Source organism: Vulpes vulpes, chromosome X (assembly GCF_048418805.1).
Source record: "Vulpes vulpes isolate BD-2025 chromosome X, VulVul3, whole genome shotgun sequence".
NCBI classification, from domain to species: Eukaryota; Metazoa; Chordata; class Mammalia; order Carnivora; family Canidae; genus Vulpes; species Vulpes vulpes.
In genome coordinates, this window is record NC_132796.1 from 66915351 (window position 1) to 66942544 (window position 27194).

General features: G+C 34.9%; 1 protein-coding gene and 1 pseudogene across 6 annotated transcripts in view; both read left to right on the top strand.

The window, feature by feature from the left end:
- The window catches only part of DIAPH2 (diaphanous related formin 2), a 1085411-nt gene that overhangs the window by 120705 nt on the left and 937512 nt on the right, over window positions 1–27194 (top strand). For 4 of the 6 annotated variants that reach the window (XM_072744409.1, XM_072744404.1, XM_072744407.1 and 1 more), the window contains 2 exons: window positions 9596–9700; window positions 21143–21163. In XM_072744409.1, the coding sequence (XP_072600510.1) occupies window positions 9596–9700; window positions 21143–21163 (126 nt within the window). The remainder of the gene's footprint in view (window positions 1–9595; window positions 9701–21142; window positions 21164–27194) is intronic. The other 2 variants (XM_072744405.1, XM_072744408.1) reach the window with 1 other exon arrangement.
- Window positions 17591–17718, top strand: LOC140596333 (U4 spliceosomal RNA; annotated as a pseudogene).

Consider the following 27194-nt stretch of genomic DNA (forward strand, 5'->3'; position numbering starts at 1 on the left):
CCATGTTTTTTGTTCCATTAGTGACTCAAAGAAAAGTAGTTTTTATATTTCATTATTGAAACAGTCTAGCAAATAAACTGAGTTCTTAAAAAAAAAAAGCCTGTATTTTCATTCAACTCTGATAAATCTCCCACACTGAGTAATTTTTCTACTTGTTTGAGTAAATTTTAAGCAATGATTTCTATGGGTCTTCTGACAGTATTTTCTGACAAAGGCAATGTGTTTTAGTTTAATGCTGTGTTGTTTTGTGTATATTTCAGCAGCTTCTAATGAGAGTTTCTCCAATGTCACCAGACCTTTTTCTTTTGCTATTAGTGAAAGAAAAAGTTTAAAAGAAGCTTCTAAACATGTCATTAAGTTTATAAAATTTCACTGAAGTGCTGGATTGAGTATCATATGATTTTAATTATTGCTGAGAAATTTGAAAAAGCTGTCTTCATGTTCTGAATGCTTGGCTTTTAAATGGTCTGCTAATTTGAAGTGGCCTTGTACTATCATTAGCTAATATTTTAAAGTACAATATGCACATAAACTGGGAGTCATCACTGATAATGATATATATCCATATTAATGGATGTATTAATAATTTTAATCTTGTGTGATCAGCTTATTTACTTTAGATTATCATTATTTTTATCATATGATGGATGAAAGGCTCAGACTTGGGAGTAGGATATATAATAGTCTAGTATTTTCCCTTGAGCTTACATTTTTGCTATTATCCTATTATCCTCAGTGTTTGATCTTTGTAGGAATCTTTGAATACCACTTTTCCATTTTTGTTATTTTTGATGGTTGATTTAGTTAAAACTATAGAAAACAACCCGTAAATCCATTTAGCCACATACATGTAAGCTGCAGTATGTTGCAGTACACTGACAGTGAACAGATATGCATTGTGAACACCTCACTCTGCTTAAGATACCTCATTTATCTTAAGGGCCTCTGGATCCAGTGATGATTCCATTGTTATGTGAAATATTAGACCTTATTTTCTTGTATTTTTAAATAAAAATACATATTTCTCAAATTACAGCAGATCCTTTATGTTGTCTCTGGACTCTGGAAACTACTGTTTCAGAATTAAGGATTATGGGAAAGTAAAAGCAATATTTGGTGTTTTTTTTAAATATCCAACATATGTTCTGAATTTACCCTCCTGATGGTAAAGAGGCATATTTTGGTATTAAAAGTTATATTCCTCCAATAAGACCTGAAAACAGAAATAAATAAAAATTTTTGTGCCATACTCAATAATATTCATTTAATATCATGCTTTTTTCTTGCTTTTGGCTTTATACTTTTGGTAGAGATAATGTATTTAGATAACTTTTTTCCTTTAACTTTGTTTTCAGTCTGAGATTTTATGTTTTATGACTGCAGTCTGTATAGGTAAAGTTAACTTGATCTTTTGAAAACATGAGATAGTTACTTAATTTCAGGTAGAATTGGCCAACTATTTAGTTATGTAGCAAATTCTTGATAACTTTATTGGAGTTTTACAAATGTTTTTTTTTTCTTTCCAGTTCACAGTAACTAGAGGAATTATGGAAGTATCTTTAGAAAAATTAATTAAACAAATATTGTAAAAAAAACTGTAATAATTATTCCTGCTAGGCATATTTTTAGATATTAGGGTAACATTGGTTCATTCCATTCGGGGTACAGTTCCCTTCAGCATAGAAGTTAAAGAATACTTGAATAATTACTACTGACAAGCAGAAGGAAGAAGGCAAGCATTTGATGATGAAGTCAAGTTCACATTTTAAAAGAGCAACTGGAAAATCCAGCCTTAAACTGGGATCAAGATATGTTGCAGAAACAGAAACAGTTTATAGAAAATAAAAAGAAATTGGGACGCCTGGGTGGCTCAGTGTTTGAGCATCTGCCTTTGGCTCAGGGCATGATCCTGGGATCCAGGATCAAGTCCCACATCAGGCCCCCTGCCAGGAGCCTGCTTCTCCCTCTGCCTATGTCTCTACTTCTCTCTTTGTGTCTCTCATGAATAAATAAAATAAAAATCTTAAAAAAATACATAGAAATTTATAACAAATTTATAGAAAGAAGGAAGAAATATTCTCGATCATAGGCAAGTAGAGATATAAAAATAACAGGTCGACACTTCTCATAATGCAAAATAGAAAAAATAGTGTAAAATAAAAAAATGATGTTGGAAGATAAGGAGAAAGTTTTCAAAATTATATTATCACCCATTAAAAAATTTATGAAGGGAGAGAATGAGAGGGGATGGGATAAGGAGAACAAGAGAGTGAAAATGAATGAATGAATGAATGAATGAATGAATGAATGAATGAATATGAAAATGAATAGACAGGTGATTCAACTTTTAACCTCATTTGACTATTCTCATATGGCTCCTCAGTAATAACTTTAAGAATCTGAAATTAATTTGCTGAAGAAGTCAATTTATCTGTAATGCTAACATTGAATCATGCTTGAAGGAAAATAAATGGTTTTGTGTTTACAAATATAGCTTTAATTTAACGCAGTCCCTATCAAAATACCATGGACTTTCCTCAGAGAGTTGGAACAAATTATTTTAAGATTTGTGTGGAATCAGAAAAGACGCCAAATACCAGGGGGAATTTTAAGAAAGAAAACTGCTGGGGGCATCACAATGCCAGATTTCAGGTTGTACTACAAAGCTGTGTCATCAAGACAGTGTGGTACTGGCACAAAAACAGACGCATAGATCAATGGAACAGAATAGAGAATCCAGAAGTGGACCCTCAACTTTATGGTCAACTAATATTCGACCAAGGAGGAAAGACTCTCCACTGGAAAAAAGACAGTCTCTTCAATAAATGGTGCTGGGAAAATTGGACATCCACATGCAGAAGAATGAAACTAGACCACTCTTTCACCATACACAAATATAAACTCAAAATGGATGAGAGATCTAAATGTGAGACAAGATTCCATCAAAATCCTAGAGGAGAACACAGGCAACACCCTTTTTCAACTCAGCCACAGTAACTTCTTGCAAGATACATCCACGAAGGCAAAAGAAACAAAAGCAAAAATGGACTATTGGGACTTCATCAAAATAAGAAGCTTTTGCACAGCAAAGGATACAGTCAACAAAACTAAAAGACAACCTACAGAATGGGAGAAGATATTTGCAAATGACATATCAGATAAAGGGCTAGTTTCCAAGATCTATAAAGAACTTATTAAACTCAACAGCAAAGAAACAAACAATCCAGTCATGAAATGGGCAAAAGACATGAACAGAAATTTCACAGAGGAAGACATAGACATGGCCAACATGAACATGAGAAAATGCTCTGCATCACTTGCCATCAGGGAAATACAAATCAAAACCACAGTGAGATCCCACCTCACACCAGTGAGAATTGGAGAAATTAACAAGGCGGGAAACAACAAATGTTGGAGAGGATGTGGACAAAGGGGAACCCTCTTGTACTGTTGGTGGGAATGAGAACTGGTGCAGCCACTCTGGAAAACTGTGTGGAGGTTCCTCAAAGAGTTAAAAAGTAGATCTGCCCTCCGACCCAGCAATTGCAGTGCTGGGGATTTACCCCAAAGATACAGATGCAGTGGGATGCCAGGACACCTGCACCCCGATGTTTCTAGCAGCAATGTCCACAATAGCCAAACTGTGGAAGGAGCCTCGGTGTCCATTGAAAGATGAATGGATAAAGAAGATGTGGTCTATGTATACAATGGAATATTACTCAGGCATTAGAAATGACAAATACCCACCATTTGCTTCGACGTGGATGGAACTGGAGGGTATTAAGCTGAGTGAAATAAGTCAATTGGAGATGGACAAAAATTATATGGTCTCATTCATTTGGGGAATATAAAAAATAGTGAAAGGGAATAAAGGGGAAAGGAGAAAAAAATAAGTGGGAAATATCAGAAAGGGACACAGAACATGGAAGACTCCTAACTCTGGGAAATGAACTAGGGGTGGTGGAAGGGGAGGTGGGCGGGAGGTGGGGGTGACTGGGTGGCTGGCCCTGAGGTGGGCACTTGATGGGATGAGCACTGGGTGTTATTCTGTATGTTGACAAATTGAACCAATAAAAAATAAATTTATTAAAAAAAAACAAAAAATACAAATACAGCTTTAAAAATATAGGTGGTCAAATATTTAGACTTTAAACAACATTTTTTTTGTAGCTACAAAGTACTATATTTTTTTCATGTATTGTGGAAGTACTAACTAAATGTTCTAATGTAAACTTTTGTGTTTTGAGTACTTTAAGAACTAGTGAGTTTAGAAGAGTTTCTTGTTCAGTTATATTGTTTAGAATTAATATTGCATAATGAGTATTGCTGTATTTAGTTTAATGATTGTATTATAAAGTTGGAGTTAATGATTTGGAAATATTAGCTGCCTAATTAGGAGTACGCATCTTATTTCTATAAGAATAAAATGAGTCATTGTGGTCTCTTCTGTTCATATGAATGATACCTATTCCTAATCAAACTTTGAAACCAATTTATAAGTATAAAAAATGTCAGTTGCTGTAAATGAAGTTAAAATATTTAGAGAAAAGTTCCTAAATACCACATTGGTTCAACAAATATTTATTAAGTGTTTAGTCGTTCCAGGAACGACTTTGGCTTCACTTTGTACTTTCAAATTAGCTTGGAGTTTAGGGGAGGTGATTTTATCAGATAGTTTCAGTTTAAGTGCTATAATATAGGATTTAATATGGAAGAATAGAATGTAGATAGTCATTTCTAAATGAGGTATTTCAGGGATAAATTTGAAGATAAATTGGAAGGATTCATAGTTAACCAGATAAGGATTTAGATGGGGTGGGTGGGATGAGATGGGATAAGGGTTAGGAATGGGGAGAGGGTGGTGAAAATGAGAGCATTCTAGGCAGAGAGAACATCATCATGAACGAAGTAATGGAAACGTGTAATATCATAGTGTATGTAGGAAAACTACAAACAACCTTGCGTTATTAAAGCAGTCTTTGAAAGCTAGTTAATATAAACCAGACTTAGTGTGCATGAGCATACTTAAACCTAACAACATTATTTTAAGCCTATAGTCTCATATCCTCCTTATTTTGCCTACTTCCATGATTGTACTCTGATGGTATGATCTTAGCAGTATATGCCATTAAAAATTAAATGGAGGCACATTATAATGTAGAAATATCACTGGAAGAAGAGTCAACTGTCTACCTAGAGACTGCCAGATGTGGCAATTCCACACTCTTATGCTTGGCTGTGAGGTGTACAGATACAGACACTTAATCTTGTTAGCATTCCAGAGTTGATTCTACTTGGGAGATGCAGATTTATGCTAACCACATTTGTCGAAGACTATAATTTAACCAGAAACCTAGCCTAGCATATGTAAGCAGTGCTTAGGGGTTTTGATGGAAACACTGTGAGTCAGCAGAATGATGTGCTGGACAATAAGGTCATAAAATCAGACGCTGAATTAATAGAGGTAAGGTATTTCAAGATGTGGGACATGGTAGTCCTTTCCTTCCTTGAATTGATCAAACCACAGAGTATTTGAGAAAAATAATTACAAACACTAAGTCATGTCAAATTAAAATAATTGAAGCAGATAGGTACACTTTAGCCTGAAGGAGAGAATGATGCCTTTAAATAACATTTACATGGTTTTTTAGTTTGTTAACCTTTGCCTAGTCTGACTTGCATCTTCTTAGGTCACACTCTTATCACTAGTCACTTGAATTACTTTAGTAGCCCAAATTATTGAATGAAAGAGAAGCTGTTCTGGCTAGTTATATATAACTGACTATTATTTAGAGATACTAGGTAGCTCTTGGGTCAGGAGGGTTATAGAAACAGGCTTCAGATAATACAGGAATAACTTTCAGAACCACACAACTGAAATTTGGTCCAGTGAAGGGCTATTGCCATCCCAGAACCACTTGGTCAAACTGTCGTGATAAAAAACACACAGCTGCAGCCATCAGTTCCATAACCATATCTCCTGTATTGCCATCCGTGCCAGCAAAATGGATTGCTTACTTGTGGCCTGCTTCCTTATATAGTTCATTTCTGAATCTACAAAACCTGTAAATGCATTTCATTGGTGGAAACTAAGCCATATCTCTGTATTCTAGTCATAAGGGAGTCTGGCAAATGTAGTTTTTATGGATTCTTCTTTGGTTTGGTGGGACTGACACTGAGAGGATGTATTAAAATGTAGAGAGTGTATTTAAATGATACTGAGAAGCCAAATATGACAGAAGACACTATGGTTTCCTAGCTATTCTCTTAGACTTCACTAAATTTTTTCTCATTCTTTAAGACCCAAATCCTGGTAAAAACTTCTCTGATCTTTCCATCTATCATCTGTGTTCCCAAAGCATCACATACATGCCTCTATTATTATTATTATTATTATTATTATTATTATTATTAAAGATTTTATTTATTTATTCATAGAGACATACAGAGAGAGAGAGTGGCAGAGAGGCAGAGACACAGGCAGAGGGAGAAGCAGGCTCCATGCAGGGAGCCCGACGTGGACTCGATCCCTGGTCTCCAGGATCACACCCCAGGCTGCAGGTGGCGCTAAACCGCTGCACCACAGGGGCTGCCCTACATGCCTCTATTATAATTGGATATATGTTTTCCCTACTACATCATGAATTATTTATTTTTATTTATTTAACAAAGATAGCGTTGACTAAGTATCAGGCATTGTTCTAAGTGCTGCATAAAGAATTCATTTAGTTTGTGGCTACAAGCTTTCTTTCAATTTGCACTCCTATAGCCAGCCTAGCATACAGAGTCCTTGGTGCATGGCACATTTCCAGTCAATAAGTGATTCAATATTTAGAAAGTAGAGAAGAAATAATGACCCAGTCCTGCAACTTTGACTATTCTATTTTGTTGCACATTAAGTCTTCTAAAGAAAAATTTGGCTAAAATTATACTTCCCTAATATGAGATGGGCTGACTGTGAGGTAATAGGTTTTCTGTTAGTTGAAATCAAATCAGGGCATGGGTGAGCATCTGTGGGCTACATTAAAAATGCTATCCAGCCTTGTTTGTCTGCTTCTGCTTTGACTCAACAATGCTAGATCTAGCCTATCTATGAGTGAGGGAGACCTAAAAAATGTCTTCTGTCTTCAAGTCAGAAGGCCAATATACAAATGAGAATTAAGGATATACGATAGGAAAGATAGGGGTAGAGACAGTGACAGAGGTGATTAGTAAGGAGGATCCTGTTATATATAAATAAAATGTATAGGTATTGACTGTGAACACATCATAGGAGTCCCTGCAATGCATGCAAGAATAGATCAAGAGATTCTTGCTGTCACTGAAGTTAGTATTCTATAGTAGATGCAGCTTGATTTCTTTTCATGGATCCTTTTCTCCCCCTCACATTCTTACATATGAGTCTTTAATGTTGATTTTATTTTTGCTCATTACTTTCCTTTATTAAAAAAAATAGTAATGGCCAGAATTATTAAGAGAATAAAAAGAAAAAATACTGATTTAAAAAAATTGAAATATAAATCACATACTGTAAAATTCACCATCTTAAACATTTCAGTGTGTTTTTTAGTATATTCTAAGAGTTATGAAGCTATCACAACAGTCAATTTTAGAACATTTTTATCACTCCAAAAAAACACCATACCCATCAGCAGTCATACCCCAATTCTCCTATTCCCCGTCCCCTGCCTGTGGCAACTACTAATCTATTTTCTTTCTCTATAGATTTGCCAATTCTGGGCATTTAGTGTAATCATACAATGTGTGGTCTTTTGTGACTGGCTTCTTTCACTTAGCATATGTGATTTCAAGTTTCATTCATGCTATAGCATTTATCAGTACTTGGTTATTCTTTATGACTGAATATTGCATTGTCTGGACATACCACATTTGTTTATCCATTCATCACTTGAGGGACATTTGGATTGTTCCCACTCTTTGATGCTTCTGCTGTGAACATTCATGTGCAAATTTTTGTGTGGACGTATTTCTTTCTTTCTTTTTTTTTTTGTATAAGCTGGGCCATGTGGTAAGTTTATGTGTAACTTTTTGAGGAACTGCTAGACTATTTTTGAAATGGGCTATATCATTTCACATTCTTACCAGCAGTGTGTGAGGGGTCCAGTTTCTCCATATCCTTACCAATGTTTCCTATTATCATCTTTTTGTATCTTAGCTATCCTAGTGCAAGTGAGGTGATGTCTCATTTTGATTGTACTTCTATAATGAATATTGATACTGAACATCATGTGCTTACTAGCCATTTGTAGATCTTCTTTAGAGAAATGTCTGTTCAGATCCTTTGCCCATTTGTAGTTGGGTTCTCTTTTTATTGTTGATTTGTGAGAGTTCTTTATATATTATGGATATAAGTCCCTTATCAGATATATGATTTGGAAACAATTTCACCCATTCTGCCTGTTGTCTTTTCATTTGATGTTGCTTTTTAAAAGATTTATTTATATACATAGAGAGAATGTGAGTTGGGGGCGAGACAAAGGGAGAGAGAGAATCTCAAACATACTCTGCTGAGCACAGAGCCTGATGCAGGACTCCATTTTAGGACCCTGAGATCATGACCGGAGCTGAAATCAAGATTTGGATGCTCAACCAACAAGGCCACCCAAGTTCTCCTGATGCTGCTTTTTGAATCATAGACATTTCCACCTTGGTTTTGTGATCCTTTATTAATGTCTTAATATGTTGTAAGGGTTTTTTAAATAAGATTTTATTTATTCATGAGAGACACACAAAGAGAGGGAGAGAAAGAGACACAGGCAGAGGGAGAAGCAGGCTCCATGCAGGGAGCCTGATGGGGACTCGATCCCGGGACTCCAGGGTGACACTCTGGGCTGAAGGCAGGCGCTAAACTGCTGAGCCACCCAGGCGTCCTGTGTTGTAAGGGTTAGTATAATTTCAAAGTGAAGAAAAATAATTTGTCCAGTGACAATGTTATATGTGTGGGTATCATGTAATAAAGGAAGATTCCCAGTCAAATTGAAGCTTATTGAATCTCAAAACATTTCTTGTAACTTAATATTTTTTCCTTTATTGAGTAATTTTTGTCATCCAAACACAGCTGATTATATTTCTGATTTTCTTTTTTTTTGCTTTCAGAATCCAGCAACTTCTCAAGAACTTTTCTTCAGTGACATATTGTAGATAGATATTTCCTATTACTTTAAAAGTCATATTTGTTCTTCTAGATAATAGTGATCTTAAGGGAGAATATGCCAAATGGTAAATTGTTTGTTTATTTTTGCTATCAGGGTAAATTAATATCTGTGCTAAGGTTATCTGATGTATGCTACAAAATAGCTGCCAGTTTATTCTGTGGAATAGTTTAAAAACATTTTTTCATTCTGCTCATTGGTTGACTAGGTAGAGATATAAACCATTAATATATGGTAAAATTTATACAATGTTATGGTAAAAACTGAAATAAGAAATAATAGTGAAGTATCCACCAAAATGAGCATTGTTGGTAGTTACAGCAGGACTTATGATTTTAAAAGAGAATATTAGCATTTATTAATCACTTTTGAAATTCAAGCAGAAATTTTTAAACACTTATCATAGATGTTCTTTCTAATAGGAGGACATGAACCTTAATGAAGAACGAAAAGCTCCTTTACGAAACAAAGATTTTACCACCAAGCGTGAGATGGTTGTGCAGTATATTTCTGCTACTGCCAAATCTGTAAGTAGTGACACTTCCCCGGCACTACCATAATGAGTTTAGCATTATCTGCTCAAAATTAAATAAACCTCAGCTCTTCAAGTTCTTGTCTCACTGTACTTCTATAGCTTATTAAGAAAAAAACACTTATGTGTATTTTTACACATTTGGTATATATTTAAAAACTGCTTACAATTAGACTTATTAAACAATACAGACTTAGGATAGAAGGCTCTGAGTTAATCCAGTGAGTTTTGGAGCAGTAGGTTTTTGTACATCCTAAAAATTGACAGAAATTTGCAGTAATTCCACCACATATACTGTTTGTTATATGAAAATTTTGAAGGAAAAGCCACAAACATAGGCTAGTCACAAGTTTTAACTAAGTTTACATTTAAGCTTTATGTTTGGTTTCTTCTTGCATGAAATTTTTAATTTAATTTAATTTTAATTTTTAATATTAATTTAAAAAATTTAAATTTAATATTTTTAATATGCTGTTTTAGTTTTTTATTATTTTATGTGGTGCTAACTATATAAACTACCTCATAATGGTTATTATACAGCTTAACTTAGTATAATTAATATAATATAATTTAATATAATAAGGTGCTTAATAGGAATGAGCTTTAATGAAATCTGTATGAGTTTCAAAAGACTTGTGTTCAGCAGGAGAAACTTTAGTGTTTTAATGGGATATATGGCTTTGTTTATTCTTAAAGCTGCTTCCAAAAATAGACTTCAGGTTTGATTTCTTTTTGTAAGAAAAAAATGTATTTTTGAAATGGTGAAATGTATCTTTTACATTTCTGTAAGGAAAAAGCTTTATACAGCTAGAGTTCATAGAATCACTGTATATATGTATATATGTTGTATGTATAGAGACACATATATACATGTAACATTTTATATATCTGTGTACATATACACATACAAACACAGATTTTGATTGTGTGGTATGTATATTATATGTGTATATAAATAATATCCATTTACATGTAAAAATATTTTATTTTTTAATATTATTTTAGTTTTATACTTTTAAAGATTTTTTTAATTTATCATGAGAGACACAGAAAGAGAGGCAGAGACATAGACAGAGGGAGAAGCAGGCTCCCCTTAGGGAGGCCAATGTGGGACTCAATCCCAGGACCCTGGGATCATGCCCTGAGCTGAAGGCAGATGCTCAACCACTGAACCATCCAGGCATTCCAAAAATACATATTTTAAATTACAAACTTGGCCAGTAAAGAAAATAATTCCTCATTGGAAAAAATATTCTAAAATTAATTGGCTATCCTGTTACTACTACTTCAGTACAGTAATTGAAATGGCAATTATTAATGCATGTTACCCTAAATTCTACAATTGTATTGATTTCATATTGTTGTTTAAGCAAGCTGAATCTGAATGCTGAATTATTTAAACATAACACAGTCCAGCTCTGCCGGAGCAGGGCAACAGCATGCATTTTACTTTGCTCCTCATATCCAAGGTCGGAAATATGTTCCAAATGATGTGAAATTTACCATGAGTGCTGTTTTCAATAGATTTTGGTGATGCAAAGGGTCTTACTTTGAAATTGTGATAAATCTCTTCTTATTTTACACTCAAGTTATTGTTCACAATAAAATGTGTTAGGAAATGCAGGGTGTACATTAGTGTTGTTTTTCAAATACCTAAAAGCAAATACACTAGTAAATTTATATAACTAAATTTGAATGCAAAGTACAGAAAATAATATATGAATAATTATGTGGTATATTTAATGGTAAGATTTGTTAGTGTTTCTGGCTCATTTGTCATTTTTGATTACATAAGAGGGATTAAATATGATGAAGATTTTACAAAGCTCTTATTCTTTAACATTTTGATTTTTACTCTATGTAGAACTTGTTTCTATTTGTTCTCATATTGTTTCCTCTTCAGCTGACCAAAGACATGTAAACTTTAGGTTATGGACTCATTTTGCACTTTCAAATGCTGAAATTGGGATAAATATTGGATGAGATCTTTGAATTGCTTTATTCGAAAGATGGAAATAGAATGTTTCTCATAAGACTTGAAAATTCTGTTTCAGGCATTAGCCTCAAAATCAGTACTTACTATTTAGTATATGACCCTTATTAGAGATTCAAATTTATACATTTTATTTGCTATTATTTTTTCATGTACCAAATATTATGATGAAAGAAAGCCTGTCAATAAACATGTTTTAAAGCTTTCATATCTTGGAGAGACGTTAAATTGTATTATGTTTTTTGTTGTTAAAACTAAGAAAATTGCTTATGTACTTTCCTTTTGAAGGTGAGAGTGATACCATTCAGTGACAGTCCTCTTACCTTTGACATTTTCATGATCATGACAATAATATTTGCATAAACTATAGCCCAATATGTGGCTGTTTACATATTTGGGTTTTTTTGTATAATTTTTTATTGGAGTTCGATTTGGCAACATATAGCATAACACCCAGTGCTCATCTCATCAAGTGCCCCCATCAGTACCTGTCACCCAGTCACCCAACCCCCTGCCCAACTCCCTTTCCACCACTCCTTGTTCGTTTCCATGAGTTAGGAGTCTCTCATGTTCTCTCACCCTCACTGATATTTTCCAATCAATTTCTCTCCTTTCCCCTTTATTCCCTTTCACTATTTTTTATATTCCCCAAATGAATGAGACCATATAATGTTTGTTCTTCTCCAGTTGACTTACTTCACTCAGCATAATACCCTCCAGTTCCATCCACGTTGAAGCAAATGGTGGGTATTTGTCGTTTCTAATGGCTGAGTAATATTCCATTGTATACATAAACCATATATTCTTTATCCATTCATCTTTCGATGGACACCGAGGCTCCTTCCATAGTTTGGCTATTGTGGACATTGCTGCTATCGGGGTGCAGGTGTCCTGCCGTTTCACTGCATCTGTATCTTTGGGGTAAATCCCCAGCAGTGCAATTGCTGGGTCGTAGGGCAGATCTATTTTTAACTCTTTGAGGAACCTCCACACAGTTTTCCAGAGTGGCTGTACCAGGTCACATTCCCGCCAACAGTGCAAGAGGATTCCCCTTTCTCCACATCCTTCCTAGCATTTGTTGTTTCCTGTCTTGTTAATTTTCAAAATTCTTACTCATTTGAGGTGGTATCTCATTGTGGTTTTGATTTGTATTTCCCTGATGGCAAGTGATGCGGACCATTTCCTCATGTGCTTGTTGGCCATGTCTATGTCTTCCTCTGTGAAATTTCTGTTCATGTCTTTTGCTCGTTTCATGATTGGATTGTTTGTTTCTTTGCTGTTAAGTTCAATAAGTTCTTTATAGATCTTGGATACTAGCCCTTTTTCTGATATGTCATTTGCAAATATCTTCTCCCATTCTGTAGGTTGTCTTTTAGTTTTGTTCACTGTTTCTTTTGCTGTGCAGAAGCTTCTTATCTTGATGAAGTCCCATAGATCATTTTTGCTTTTGTTTCCCTTGCCTTCATATGTATCTTGCAAGAAGGTACTGTGGCAAAGTCCAAAAAGGGTGTTGCTTGTGTTCTCCTCAAGGATTCTGATGGATTCTTGTCTCACATTTAGATATTTTATTCATTTTGAGTTTCGCTTTGCGTATGGTGTAAGAGAATGTTCTAGTTTCATTCTTTTGCACGTGGCTGTCCAATTTTCCCAACACCATTTATTGAAGATAGTGTCCTTTTTCCAGTGGATAGTCTTTCCTGCTTTGTCGAATATTAGTTGACCAGAGAGTTGAGGGCCCATTCCCGGGTTCTCTATTCTGTTTCATTGATCTATGTGTCTGTTTTTGTGCCAGTACCACACTGTCTTGATGACCACAGCTTTGTACTAAAACCTGATATCCAGCATGGTGATGCCACCGGCTCTGGTTTTCTTTTTTAGTATTCCCTGGGCTATTTCGGTTCTTTTCTGATTCCACAGAAATCTTAAGATGATTTTTTCCAACTCTCTGAAGAAAGTTCATGATATTTTGATAGGGATTGCATTGAATGTGTAAATTGCCCTTGGTAGCATAGACATTTTCACAATATTAATTCTTCCAATCCATGAGCATGGAATATTTTTCCATTTGTGTCTACCTCAGTGTCTTTCAGAAGTGTTTTGTAGTTTTTAGGGTATAGATACTTTACCTTTTTGGTTAGGTTTATTCCTAGGTATCTTATGTTTTTGGGTGCAGTTGTAAATGGGATTGACTCCTTAATTGCTCTTTCTTCAGTCTCATTGTTAGTGTATAGAAATGCCACTGATTTCTGGGCATTGATTTTGATTCTTGGCACACTGCCGAATTGCTATATGAGTTCTAACAATCATGCAGTGGAGTCTTTTGGGTTTTCTATGTACAGTATTATGTCATCTGCAAAGAGAGAGAGTTTGACTTCTTCGTTGCCATTTTGAATGCCTTTAACATCTTTTTGTTGTCTGATTGCTAAGGCTAGGACTTCTATCTAGTACTATCTTGAATAGCAATGGTGAGAGTGGACATTCCTGTCTTGTTCCTGATCTTAGGGGAAAGGCTCCCAGTGTTTCCCCATTGAGAATGATATTTGCTGTGGGCTTTTCGTTGATGGCTTTGAAGATGCTGAGGAATGTTTCCTGTATCCCTATACTCTGAAGAGTTTTGATCAGGAATGGATGCTGTTTTTTATCATATGCTGTCTCTGCATCTATTGAGAGGATCATATGGTTATTGTTTTTTTCTCTTATTGATATAAACTATCACGTTGATTGTTTTACGAGTGTTGAACCAGCCTTGCATCCCGGGGATAAATCCTACTTGGTCTTGGTGAATAATTTTCTTAATGTACTGTTGGATCCTATTGGGTAGTATCTTGTTGAGAATTTTTACATCTGTGTTCATCAGGGATATTGCTCTATAATTCTTTTTGGCGGGGTCTTTGTTTGGGAATTAAGGTGATGCTGGCCTCATAAAAGGAGTTTGGAATTATTCCGTCCCTTTATACGTTTTGGAACAGCATTGGTAGAATAGGTATGGTTTCTTTAAACATTTGATAGAATTCCCCTGGGAAGCCATCTAGCCCTGGACCTTTGTGTCTTGGATGGTTTTTGATGACTGCTTCAATTTCCTCCCTGGTTATTTGCCAGTTCAGGTTTTCTATTGCTTCCTGTTCCAGTTTTGGTAGTTTGTGGTTTTCCAGAAATGTGTCCATTTCCTCTAGATATCCTAATTTATTGGTGTACAGCTGCTCATAATAAGTTTTTAAAATTGTTTGTATTTCCTTGGTATGATTGTGATGTCTCCCTTTTCATTCGTGATTTTATTAATTTGAGTCTTTTCTCTCTCTCTCTTTCTTTTTTTTTTAAATAAGGGTGGCTAATGGTTTATCTATCTTATTAGCTCTTTGAAACAACCAACTCGTTTCGTTGATGTGTTCTACAGTTCTTCTGGTCTCTATTTCTTTGAGTTCTGCATGAATCTTTATTAAATCTCTTCTTCTCCTTGGTGTATGTTTTAGTTGCTGTTTTTTCTCCAGTTCCTTTATGTGTGAGGGTAGCTTGTGTATTTGAGTTTTTTCCATTTTTTTGAAGGAGGTTTGTATTATGATGTTTTTCCCTCTTAGGACTGATTTTGCTGTATTCCAAAGATTTTGAAGGGTTGTATCTTCATTCTCATTAGTTTCCATGAATCTTTTTATTTCTTATCTAATTTCCTGGTTGACTCTTTCATCTTTTAGCAGCATGCTCTTTAAGTTCCGGGTGTTTAAGTTTCTTCCAAATTTCTTCTTTTGATTGAGTTCAAGTTTCAAAGCTTTGTGGTCTGTAAATATACAGGGGACAATCCCAGTCTTTTGGTATCAGTTAATAACTTATTTCTGACCCAGTATGTGGTCTATTCTGGAGAAAGTTCCCTGTGCAGTTGAGAAGAATGTGTATTCAGTTGCGTTTGGATATAAAGTTCTGTAAATATTTGGGAAATCCATCTGGTTCAGTGTATCATTTAAAGTTCCTGTTTCTTTGGATATGTTGTGCTTAGAAGATTTGTCGATTATAGAAAGTGCTGTGTTCAAGTCACCAAGTATAAGTGTATTATTATCTAAGTATGTCTTCACTTTGGTTATTAATTGATTGATATAGTTGGCATTCCCTCATTTAGGGTATAAATATTGATGATTGTTAGGTCCTTTTGTTGGATAGATTCTTTAAGTATGATATAATGTCCCTCTTCATCTCTTACTACAGTCTTTGGGATAAACTTTAATTCATATGATATATGGATGGCTACCCCTGCTTCTGTTTGAGGGCCATTTGAATGGTAAATGGTCCCAACCTTTTATTTGCAGGTGTCAGTGTCCTTAGGTCTAAAATGAGTCTTGTAGACTGCAAATAGATGGGTCTTGCACTTTTATCCAGTCTGAAACCCTGCACCTTTTGATGGGGTCATTAAGCGCATTCACGTTCAGAATTACTGTTAAAGTTATGAATTTAGTGTCATCATGATACCTATTCAGTCCTTTTTTTGGATTGTATCCTTGGACTTCCTCTTCTTTTACAGAGTCCATCTTAATATTTCTTGCAATGCTGGTTTGGTGGTCACATATTCTTTCAGTTTCAGCCTATCTTGGAAGCTCTTTATCTCTCCTTGTATTCTGAATGAGAGCCTTGCTGGATAAAGTATTCTTGGCTGCTGGTTTTTCTCGTTTAGGACCCTGAATATATCCTGCCAGCCCTTTCTGGCCTGCTGGGTCTCTGTGGAGACCTCTGCTGTTAATCTAATATTTCTCCCCATGTAATTTAGGGATCACTTGTCTCTTGGTGTTTTAAGGATTTTCTCTTTATCTTTGGAATTTGCAAGTTTCACTATTAAATTTCCAGGTGTTGAAGTGTTTTTATTGATTAGGGGGAGAATCTCCATCTCCTGGATCTGAATACCTGTTTCCGTCCCCAGATATGGGTTGTTCTAAGCTATGATTTGTTGAAATATGCTTTCTGGTCCTCTCTCCATTGCAGCACCCCCTAGATCCCCACGTGAAACCTAGATTTTTTCTTCTGAGGCTGTCATTTATTTCCCTTAACTTTTCCTCAAGGTGTTTTAATTGTTTTTCTCTTTTTTCCTCAGCTTCCATCCTTGCCATCAACTTGTCTTCCATGTCACTCACTCTTTCTTCTACCTCCTTAACCATCATCGTCAGGACCTCCAGTTTGGATTGCATCTCATTTAATTAATGTTTAATTTCCATCAGATTACATCTGAATTTTGCGGTCATGATGTCTCTCAATACCATTATGCTTTTTTCCAGAGCCACCAGTAGCTTTATAATTTGGCTTCTGAATTGGCTTCCTGACATCGAATTGTTATCCAAATTCTGTAACTCTGTGGCAGAGTGTACTGTTTGTGATTCTTTCTTTTGTGGGGAGTTGTTTTGTCTAAACATTTTGCTTAGTGCAGAGTGGCTAGAAATGAGTTGTACTTGTTAGAAGCGCAAACTCCTCTCTCTGTATCGTTTCAGCTGTTCTCTCTTTAAATCTCAGGTTGAATTCGTAGGTTTTCAGGATGATTTGAAAGTTATGTAGTTAAGTTGGTGGGGATTGGTCACTTGGCGACCCTTCTCCTCTGCCTTCTTGCGCCGCCCCTCTTTACCTAGTTTTCACTAAGGTTTCCATCCTGCTTTCAATAGGCTTTAGATATGCCTTGTATATCTTGTACTATTTTATTATATTGATATACTATTTAATAATGTTTTCTAGTTGGGGCGCCTGGGTAGTTCAGTCAGTGGTGCTTCTGTTTCTTGTTTTTAGCTCAGCTCGTGACCTCAGAGTGATAGCATTGAGTTCTACATCCAGCTCTGCCTTCAATGTGGTATTGCTTTAAATCCTCTCCCTCCGTCTCCCTAGTCATTTGTGTGTGTGCAGAGTGTCTAAAGTAAATAAATCAGTCTCAGCTTTGCGCAGTGGCTGTATCATAGCCAATGAGGTTTATCCGAGGCGCAATTGTTACTAATAAATAAGTCAGCCTTAAAAAATGTTTCTTCATTTAAAGTAGATATGATTGTAATCACTTCTTCATGAAAATACTTTAAATGTAGTCCAAACTTTAATCTGGACGTAAAAATAAAGGGCTAGTGTTCCTGATGGAGAATGTTTTATAGTCACATATAGAATGTGAGAATTATAGTTACTTTTTAATTTAATTTAATTTTTTAAAATATTTTATTTATTTATGACAGTCACAGAGACAGAGAGAGAGAGAGAGAGAGGCAGAGACACAGGCAGAGGGAGAAGCAGGCTCCACACACTGGGAGCCCGATGTGGGATTCGATCCCGGGTCTCCAGGATCGCGCCCTGGGCCAAAGGCAGGCACCAAACCGCTGCGCCACCCAGGGATCCCTTATAGTTACTTTTAAACATAAATTATATATCTCCCTGTTTAGCACTTGCATTTATCATTTTGCATAGAATTGAAAAATAAACGAAATATGAACTCAGTAGGGAATGTCCATCATTCTCCTGGGTTCCTGGGTACAGACAATAAAGCAAGATGAAACTAATGCACAGGTTTGTGTTCAAGACCTGTTTTTAAAGCAGCGAATTTTTTTTTTTAGTATTGAATTAAAAGTAAAATTTTATTACAAAGGATTCATAAATGAACTTAAAAGACAAGCAAAGAGTGAAAAGTTATGTGCAATGCATACAACCCCTCAAGAATGTTATTCTGAATTTTTAGGGAAACTCCACAATTGCATGACCTAACAGAAAAATGGACAAAGGAACAACAATTTAAAAATCTTTACTGGGGAGGGACACGCCTGGGTGGTTCAGTATGTTAAGTGTCCAACTCTTTGTTTCAGCTCAGGTCATCATCTCATGGGTAATGAGATCGAGCCCCATGTCTGGCTCCACACTCAGCACAAAGTAAAGCAGAGAATTCTTTTGCTATGTAACTATCTTTGCTAAAACAACCATGGAATAAAAATATATAGGAAATTAAAAGATACTGATGAAAAAGCTATTGCCTAGTGTTTTCTTGTTAAGGTTCCATGTTAGAGAATATTGAATTGTGTGAGTGTTAAAGGAAAAAGTAGCTAGAATAGGTCTGTCAGTGATGAATGAGTGGAGAAGAACCTCTTCTTTGTTCAGGGTGGACTCATTTGCTCATTATATCAAGTGTGGTTATAGACCTTACATATAATAGTTGGCACATGGTCATAATTTAGCCACAAAAATCTGGAAGAATTTAGATTTTCAAAACACCAGCATGTATTTTAAGAGATGGAAAACCAAGCTTTGTTAATAATACAAACTTTGTCACCCATATTCATAATCCTGAAAGAGGCATGATATCTCAGTGATTTTTGGGATCCTATATGTTCTATCTTCAGAAAAATAAATCACTGAAATCCTAACAATTTGACAAAAGCCATTGTCTTTTTTAGAATATTAAGAAACTAGTTTATTACTAACTTAAATCTAACTTGTTTATTTGTAACTCAACAATTTTTGAAGTTGAGATTTTAAAATATGTGAAGTTACATTTTTGAAGACACATGACCCATTGAGAGGAATCATTAATTAGAAAAAAATCTTAATAGGAAATAATTTAAAATAGTGACACCAAATATATCTGTAGAATTTTTAGATCGACACATATAAGTTACAGAACTTGTAATTTGAAAGTTGCAGAACATCTCTCTTTGTGTATACATGTCTTATAGTTTAGCTTTTGCTATTAGCAGATATTTTCTTTCTCTGGTGAAACAATTGAAGTGAAACATGACCAGACATGTTTCTTTTAGCTTCCCTTAGCCATTCTAATCTGGTCACTATATGAGCTTTAGCTAAATAGAATCGTTTTGTAATCATAATGAATTACTAATGGGCTATACTTTGGTTGTCTTACTAAGTATAGACTTGCCTTAATTAAGACAGGCTTGCATTCTTGTTTTAGTCTCATGTCTGTGCTGTATAAACAAGGGATAAATAAGACCTCTGTCTTTTTGGTTGGGAAATAAGTTAGGTCTATAGCATATCTTTCAATTCAGAAGACTGTTAATGGCACCAGGGAGGCTTTTATTCAATCACTGCCTCTAAATAGTCTATTGAATGAATATTTAAGAAAGCTGCTTATCTATTTGGAGATTCATGTATTCCTCTGAAATAATTTGTTTGGCAGCTGTCATTGTCTTTTTGCGTCTTGTGGTGTCCTGTTTAAAACTTAGGATGCTTCCTGAGATTTCAGTATTTTATTTTTCTTTTTAAAGTACTATCTGGAAAAAAAAAAGTACTAGCTGGTTAATATTTATAATATTGATAATAACTGCTGTAATATTAATGGTTTTAGATTGTAGATTAGTTCTTTTTTGGACATTGCCTGATATTTAAGTGTAGGAATCTGATAACGATTTGATTTATAATTGGGCTTAGGCATAAAATTATGTTAGGACTATGATTTCAATTTTGCTTTCTTTTTCTTAATTTTTAAAATATTTTTTAAAAAGATTTATTTATTTATTCATGAGACACACACACACACACACACACACACACACACACACACAGAGGCAGAGACACAGGTAGAAGGAGAAGCAGGCTCCATGCAGGTAGCCTGACATGGGACTCAATCCCAGGTCTCCCGGATCATGCCCTGGGCTCAAGGCGGTGCTAAACCGCTGAGGTACCCAGGCTGCACCTACTTCCTGCTTTCTTAAACAGAACTCAGCTTCTCAGAAATTCTATTATCTCTTATCTATTAGGAAAGCTGAATTAATGTTTCAGTTTTTAAACTGTTACCTCCTTATGAAGATGTGCATGTTCACATATAATTGCTTCTTTGTCTTCATGTTATATGATATTATCTGATCTTTTAATAACAAATGTTTGCATGACCTAGACAACTAGAATCATAAGCAATCTATCTTCATAATTTTCAAGTATAATACAAATCAGTATTAAAAACCTTAAAATCATAATATAAAATATTCGTTTTCAACCTAGAATTCCTTTCTTAATACGTGACTTTAAATGCAACATTTATATTCTAAAGGGCCTTATTTCAGCCTTAATATATCTGTTGTAATGAGGAAAGAAAAAATTCAGTTTTTATTGGTAATTTTTTTGAGTAGCTGTGGGTTGGTAAAATTTCTGATGCTTGGTTACATGTAATTTTACATCAGTTGATACTTAGATTATACTATATTAGGCTATTACAATACAGTTAAAAAATCCTCAAACAGTAATAGTCTTTTATTTGGGAATCCTTATTTTGCAGACTACATATTTTTGAAATATGGTAGAAATTAATACTGGTATATTTGTTTTAGCCTCTAGATCTAAAGTATTAAATGTATACATATAGTTAGCTATTTACTAAACACTTCTGTGAAAAGCTTCTGATTTCTAATATTGTTGCTATTGTGTGTTTTTTTTTTATTTTTTTAATTTATTTTATTTTTTTTTTACACACCATAACCACTCTCCGTTGACCACTGCTTGCAGATAGTTGGAAGTAAAGTTATGGTGAGTACAAAAGATGTATTTTACCCTTAGATATGAATTTTTGCTTTTGGAAATTGAGCGAGTTTTGCTTATAGTCTTTTATATGTTTGGTTTTTCTTTTGGAGTATATTTTACAAAGTAGTGAGATGATTAATATCAGGTGATGAGAAGTAGGCTATGGTAAATATTTTTCCTGTGCTTTTTGGAAATGTTTTAGAACTGGAATATGCTTGTATATTTTATTTTAGAAAGTTTTATTTATTTTTTAGAGTTATACCTAAGCTTACAATTTTATGATTCAGTTTTATGATTCTGAGGAAATTGAGTGTTTTACCTCAGTGTCTTAGGATGGCAGAGAGAGACTCCTCATAGTTTGGTTTATGTTTGCAGGAATTCTTGTTAAAGTATCTCACTTTAATTTTAGTACCTCACTTTGATTTCATAGTGTAATGAAAGCAACATTTGACGTGCAGTTAAAGAGGCCTAGGTCTTTGTCTTCGTTAGATACTACTAATTAGTTGTATAACTTTGGGCACATCATGTAATTTCTTTGAGGTTCAGGTATTAAATGGAGAAATTGAAGTGATTGGTGTACATTATTTTTTAAGGGTCTTTTTGTTGCTGAATTTTAGAGATTTTAAAAAAGATTATTTATTTTAAAGAGAGAGAGCATGAGTGGAAGGAGGGGCAGAGGGAGAGGAAGAGGGAGAGAGAGAAACCTGAGCAGACTCTGTGCTCAGTGCTGAGTCAAGTGCTGGGCTTGATCCCACAACTCTGATATCCCAAATTTAGCTGAAACCAAGAGTTGAATGCTTTACCAGCTGTGCCACGCAGGTGCCCCCATGTCTTTTAGAGATTTTATACTCAAGACACTGTATTTCATTGCCACCTAAAATGTCCTGTATTAAAATTGAGAGGTATTTGTAAATACCTTGTCTTCATGACTAAGCAGTCTTTCTTTAGATACCAGGGCAGAAGACATCTTTACCATTATCAAGTACCATATTATTCAGAATAGTGAATGTATTTAATATTTTTTTCTTTTAAAAATTGATTTAGTCGTTTTTTCTTTTTAAATTTATGTGACATCCAGGAGAAAAACGCCATCAATATTTTGAGATAATTTCAAACATTAGCAAATATTTCTTTAGTCCTTTATATGTGCCAAGGATTGTGTTAGATTCCTTGATGACTGGAAAATAAGATTAAGACCTTATAGTTTATATATATAACAATATATATATTTCCATATATAACAATATATATGGAAAGAGTCAATCTTTAAATTGTGCATGCTGATTGTAAGTGTAGTAGGAATTCATAAGCAGGAGAGAGAAGTAGGCTTAGAATAATTAGAGAAAAGTTCATGTAAGTTTCTGAATTTAAGCTAGATTTTTGAGAATCCTTAATTATTATGGCTTGGATTTGATATGGGAGGTGAGACCAAAAGCAGCTCTCAGGTTGTGGAAATATTTGATGCAGAGGCCTAGATAAGGAACCAAACTGTGTGCATAGGAGGTGGATAAGAGGCAAACAAGAGATGAAGTTGACTTTGTTGAGAATATATATTGGAAAGCTTGAAAAATTAAGTTGAAAGAGATTCTTGAAGTCCAGTTTGAAGATTAGAAATTAGTTTGAACAAGGAAGTGACATGAAGGAAGCAGGGTTTGAGAAAAATAAGTATGATAGTAGCAGGTAGGCTGCATTAGACTAATTGTTCTAAAATTAAAAAGTGCATAAAAATGCAAATTTTGTCCCTCTTGGGGTTTAGGATAGGGCCACGAACTCTACATATTTATCAAGCACCTCAGGAGATCCTCTTAAGGTAGACTGAAGAGCATGCTTTGAGAAATACTAGATTAGGATAGAGATTTGTTTCCAGGGCTACTAGGAGACTTGTGTGTGAATCAATGAGGGTCTGTATTAAATTGGAGGCTAGGTGTAGGAGGGTGAGATTAAATAGAGTTTTGGGCTTTAAAAGAATCTTGAGCTTACTTTAATGTGAACTGAAGCTAGCTTGTTCTCTGCATGGCTTATGCCAGAGCTTCTAAAATATTACTGATTTCTCCATATCCAGTGGAATTAAAGTTCTGTTGATTATTTCTCTTACCTCTCAACTCTCTCCCTTAATTAGTCATTAAACACACCTGTGATTGCCAGAGCCTCCTAGGTAGTCTCTAGGTATTCACTCTCTAACCTTGCTCATGGCCTGTTCTACACTGTTACCATAGATCTTGCTGATTCCCCACCTTAAAACTTTGAAATGGGATCCTATAGCCCTTTGTGATCTTAACCCTGCTCCTTTTTCTAATTTCATCTTCATCTTCATTCATACATGTGCCTGTCCTCTATTTGTACAGGAGTGCTTGGCAATTCCTTAACATCCTACTCTTTAATACCTCTAAATCAAGCATATTCTATTTCTTTGAGCTAGAATGCCCTTTTCTTCTTTAGAGTGCCTAGAAAACTCCTAAATATCTATCAAGATTAAGCTTCATGTCAATCTTTGGAGAATTTGTCCTAAATAACTCCTTCCTTTCCATAGCACCATTATATAGCTGTATTACAATATTGAACATATTTTATTATAATGAATCATTTACATGTCTTTCTTCCCTTGTGAACATAGCTCATTTACTCAAAATACTAGGTCTAATGTGAAAGAGGTGTAAACAGAATAAAGAAAGATAGGGCTTTATAGATATATAGTAAATGGTTGAAAAGTGGCAGGCCAAAAGGCTATATATGGTTCATGGAGAAGTTTCATCTTGTCCGAGTGTTTTGTTTTGAAAGACAGTATAATTAGATGGATGTTATGATTGATCTTCAATATAAACTATTTCACACCCAAGTCTTATCTGTGACCTGCTTCTGACATTGGAATTTGCTTTGTATATCCTGCAATAAAGGGAGGAAAATATAGGAATCAGCTTCTAGAGGATGATAAAGGATTGGTTCTAGAGTTTAGGTGGGAGGGGTGCCTTAATTCTAGAGCTTCAGTGAGAGGAGTGCCTTAAGAGGGAAGATTTTTCTTCATTGTTTTCTTTTCTTTTCTTTCTTTTCTTTTTTTTTTTTTTTTTTGAGACCAGAGTCAAGAGCGAGAAAACAATCGTTAAAATCAGTCTGGTGAAAAGGCAGGTAGAAAAGGGCTTATTTTTCTTGGTCTCATTAGTGTTCAAAAGATGGGAAGTGTGTGTTTGTTGATAAAATTGGCAGATGAAAACATTCACAGAAGTGTTCCAGAGAGAATACATTGTCAAAATAACTACTTTTATGTATTATGGTTGCCTAGAGATTATATATGTTGGTCAAAAAATAAGTTATATAAAAATCAGATTGAAATTAGATGGAATATATAATAAACTAGGTCTGCATGACCCTCTCTTCCTTTCGCATCTCTAATGTTGATTAGAAGCAGATTTGAAGCCCTCTCAATCTTTAATTGCTGTCAGTTCGTACTTTTCATTTTCCTTATTCTCCTTTATAAATTTACTTTAAACATCAGACCAGAAACTGCAGGCTTTTACCTGAACATAACTACTCCCTGAGCCTCATGCAGTCTTTTTTTTTTTTTTAAGATTTTATTTATTTATTCATGAGAGACACAGAGAAAAAGAGAGACAGAGACACAGTCAGAGGGGAAAAGCAGGCTCCATGCAGGGAGCCTGAAAATGGACTGGATCCCAGGTCTCCAGGATCATCCCCTGGGCCGAAGGTGGTGCTAAACTGCTGAGCCACCTGGGCTGCCCGAACCTCCTGCAGTCTTGCTTCTGACTTTACTTATTCTGTGATCACTTTTTTGTATAGAATGTTATTCTTCTTCTGTCAACATTCTGCACATCCTCCACACCTCTCCCTGAAGCAATCTCCCCAATTGTCATCCCTAAGTCACTCCCCTCAATTTCCACCTTGTAACGTATATGAAGTATTGTAGCACTTTAGTTTTAACTCTCTTAATGAATCAATTTACTTTATCTTATACTTTCTATTACATGTTCCTTAAGAGCTTCTATTATAAAACTCCTAGTTGGGATCCCTGGGTGGCTCAGTGGTTTGGCACCTGCCTTCGGTCCAGGGCATAACCCTGGAGTCCTGGGATCGAGTCCCACATCAGGCTCCCTGCATGGAGCCTGCTTCTCCCTCTGTCTGTGCCTCTGCTTCTCTGCCTCTCTCTGTGTCTTTCATGAATAAACAAAAAAATAAAATCTTTAAAAAAATAAAAAAATATAAAACTCCTAGTTGATTTTAGTTTATAATAATGTATATATCATGAATAATATTATCACCCTGTGGGTCTCTTTTTGTCTACAGTATAGAGCTTATGAAGGGATGTAGATTTCAGTAAAGGTCATGGGTTTAGAGACAAATAGACTTGGGTTCAGATCCCCTCTCTTATGTGTCCTTAGATAATTACTTAACCTCTCTGAACTCTAGTCTCCACATTCAAACAAGAGGATAACAGTACTAAATTCAAGATGATTTTGAAGTTTATATTTACCGCATTTAACATACACAGAGGCTTTCAAGTTAGTAGGTCTAAATTACATTTTTTTGCTAAATGTATTGAATTCTATAAAATACTTGGTATGAAGAACATAAAAACATGAAGATTACATGGTAAAATGAGATGACTATGAGCAGCCTATTCTTTTTAACAAGTATTCAAGATGTGTGCTTGCACACATTAGGATTTATTCTGGATCAAGAATGTTAAGATTCAGCTAGATGGAAAAAGGAGAATGCTTTTCCTGTTTATTGGAAGCTATATGTTATGTAGTATAGATTATTGTTGGGCTTTGAGAAAAAAATAAAAAAAATTCATATGTGGTCTCAATATAATATTGAGAAGGTTATTCTAAAGATTTTATAAAATAGTTGAAGGCATGTTATAGATAGATCTGTGAAGTGGAATAATAAAAATATTTTCCTGTAGGTGTATATAGCAAATAGCAAAAGGGAATTGGGGCAGGAAATAACTGAATGAATTTTTCAGTGTCTTCTGGTTTTAAATAAGTGTTGTGCAGTTTTTTGAACCAAAATAAATTGTTTTTGTTATTTATGAACACATGACAGAAAACCGATTTAGAAAACAGTTAAACTGATTGATTTGATTTCATTGCAAACCAGGAATAATTTATCCACAGGTGGAAAAAAATCACCATTCTTCTGTGGAAAAAAAAGATAAGAATGATATGATTATATATGATAATTGGAAGATAGAATTATAGTGACCAGACCTTATAATGTTAAATGTAAGGGGATTTAGCAACATAGTTGAATGCCTAGGGCAGTAGTAGGGTGTTTTTGGAATAGTATTTGTTTAGACATCATAAAGACCTGAATTTTAACCCCTTTTTCACCACTCATTCATTCATTCCTTTTGGTCTTATTAACCTCTCTAACCACAGTTTCATTTTTTTTAACAAAAAGTTATTGGACTCCTATTATGGGCCAGGCACTATTCTAGGCAGTTGAATCATGAACAATATAGATAAATTCCTCATGGAGCTTACATTGTAGCTGGGGAGACAGACAATGACACATATCAAATTTAATGGCAAGTACTACTGGTAAGTGCTGTGAAAGAAAAAAACATAAAATGAGAAAGCTGAGAGTGATCAAGGATGTACTATTTTAGATAGATGAATTCTCTATGTGGTGACATTTGAAGAGACATGAATGAAATTCGGGAGAACCATGTAAATATATAGGGAAGAACTTTACAGGCAGAGAGAACCTCAAGTGCCATGGTTTTGAGGCTGGAGTGTGCCTTGAGTATTTGAAGAATAGTAAGGAGGCTAGTGTGGTTAGAGTGAAGTTGAACAAGGGCAGGTATGGGCATATTTAATAACCAACCACAAGAACTATTTAAGGTGACTGGAAACATAGGTTAAATGTAGTACTGAGTTGCACATTTGAAAAGATAGGATAAGGTCACTTTAGGAAGGATATGGTGAGGAGTTGTACTTCAATAGAGAAGAATCCTAGAAGGTTATGAGCAATAGAATGGCAAAATCTGAGCTGTATTTGGGGAAGATTAATTGAGCAGTAG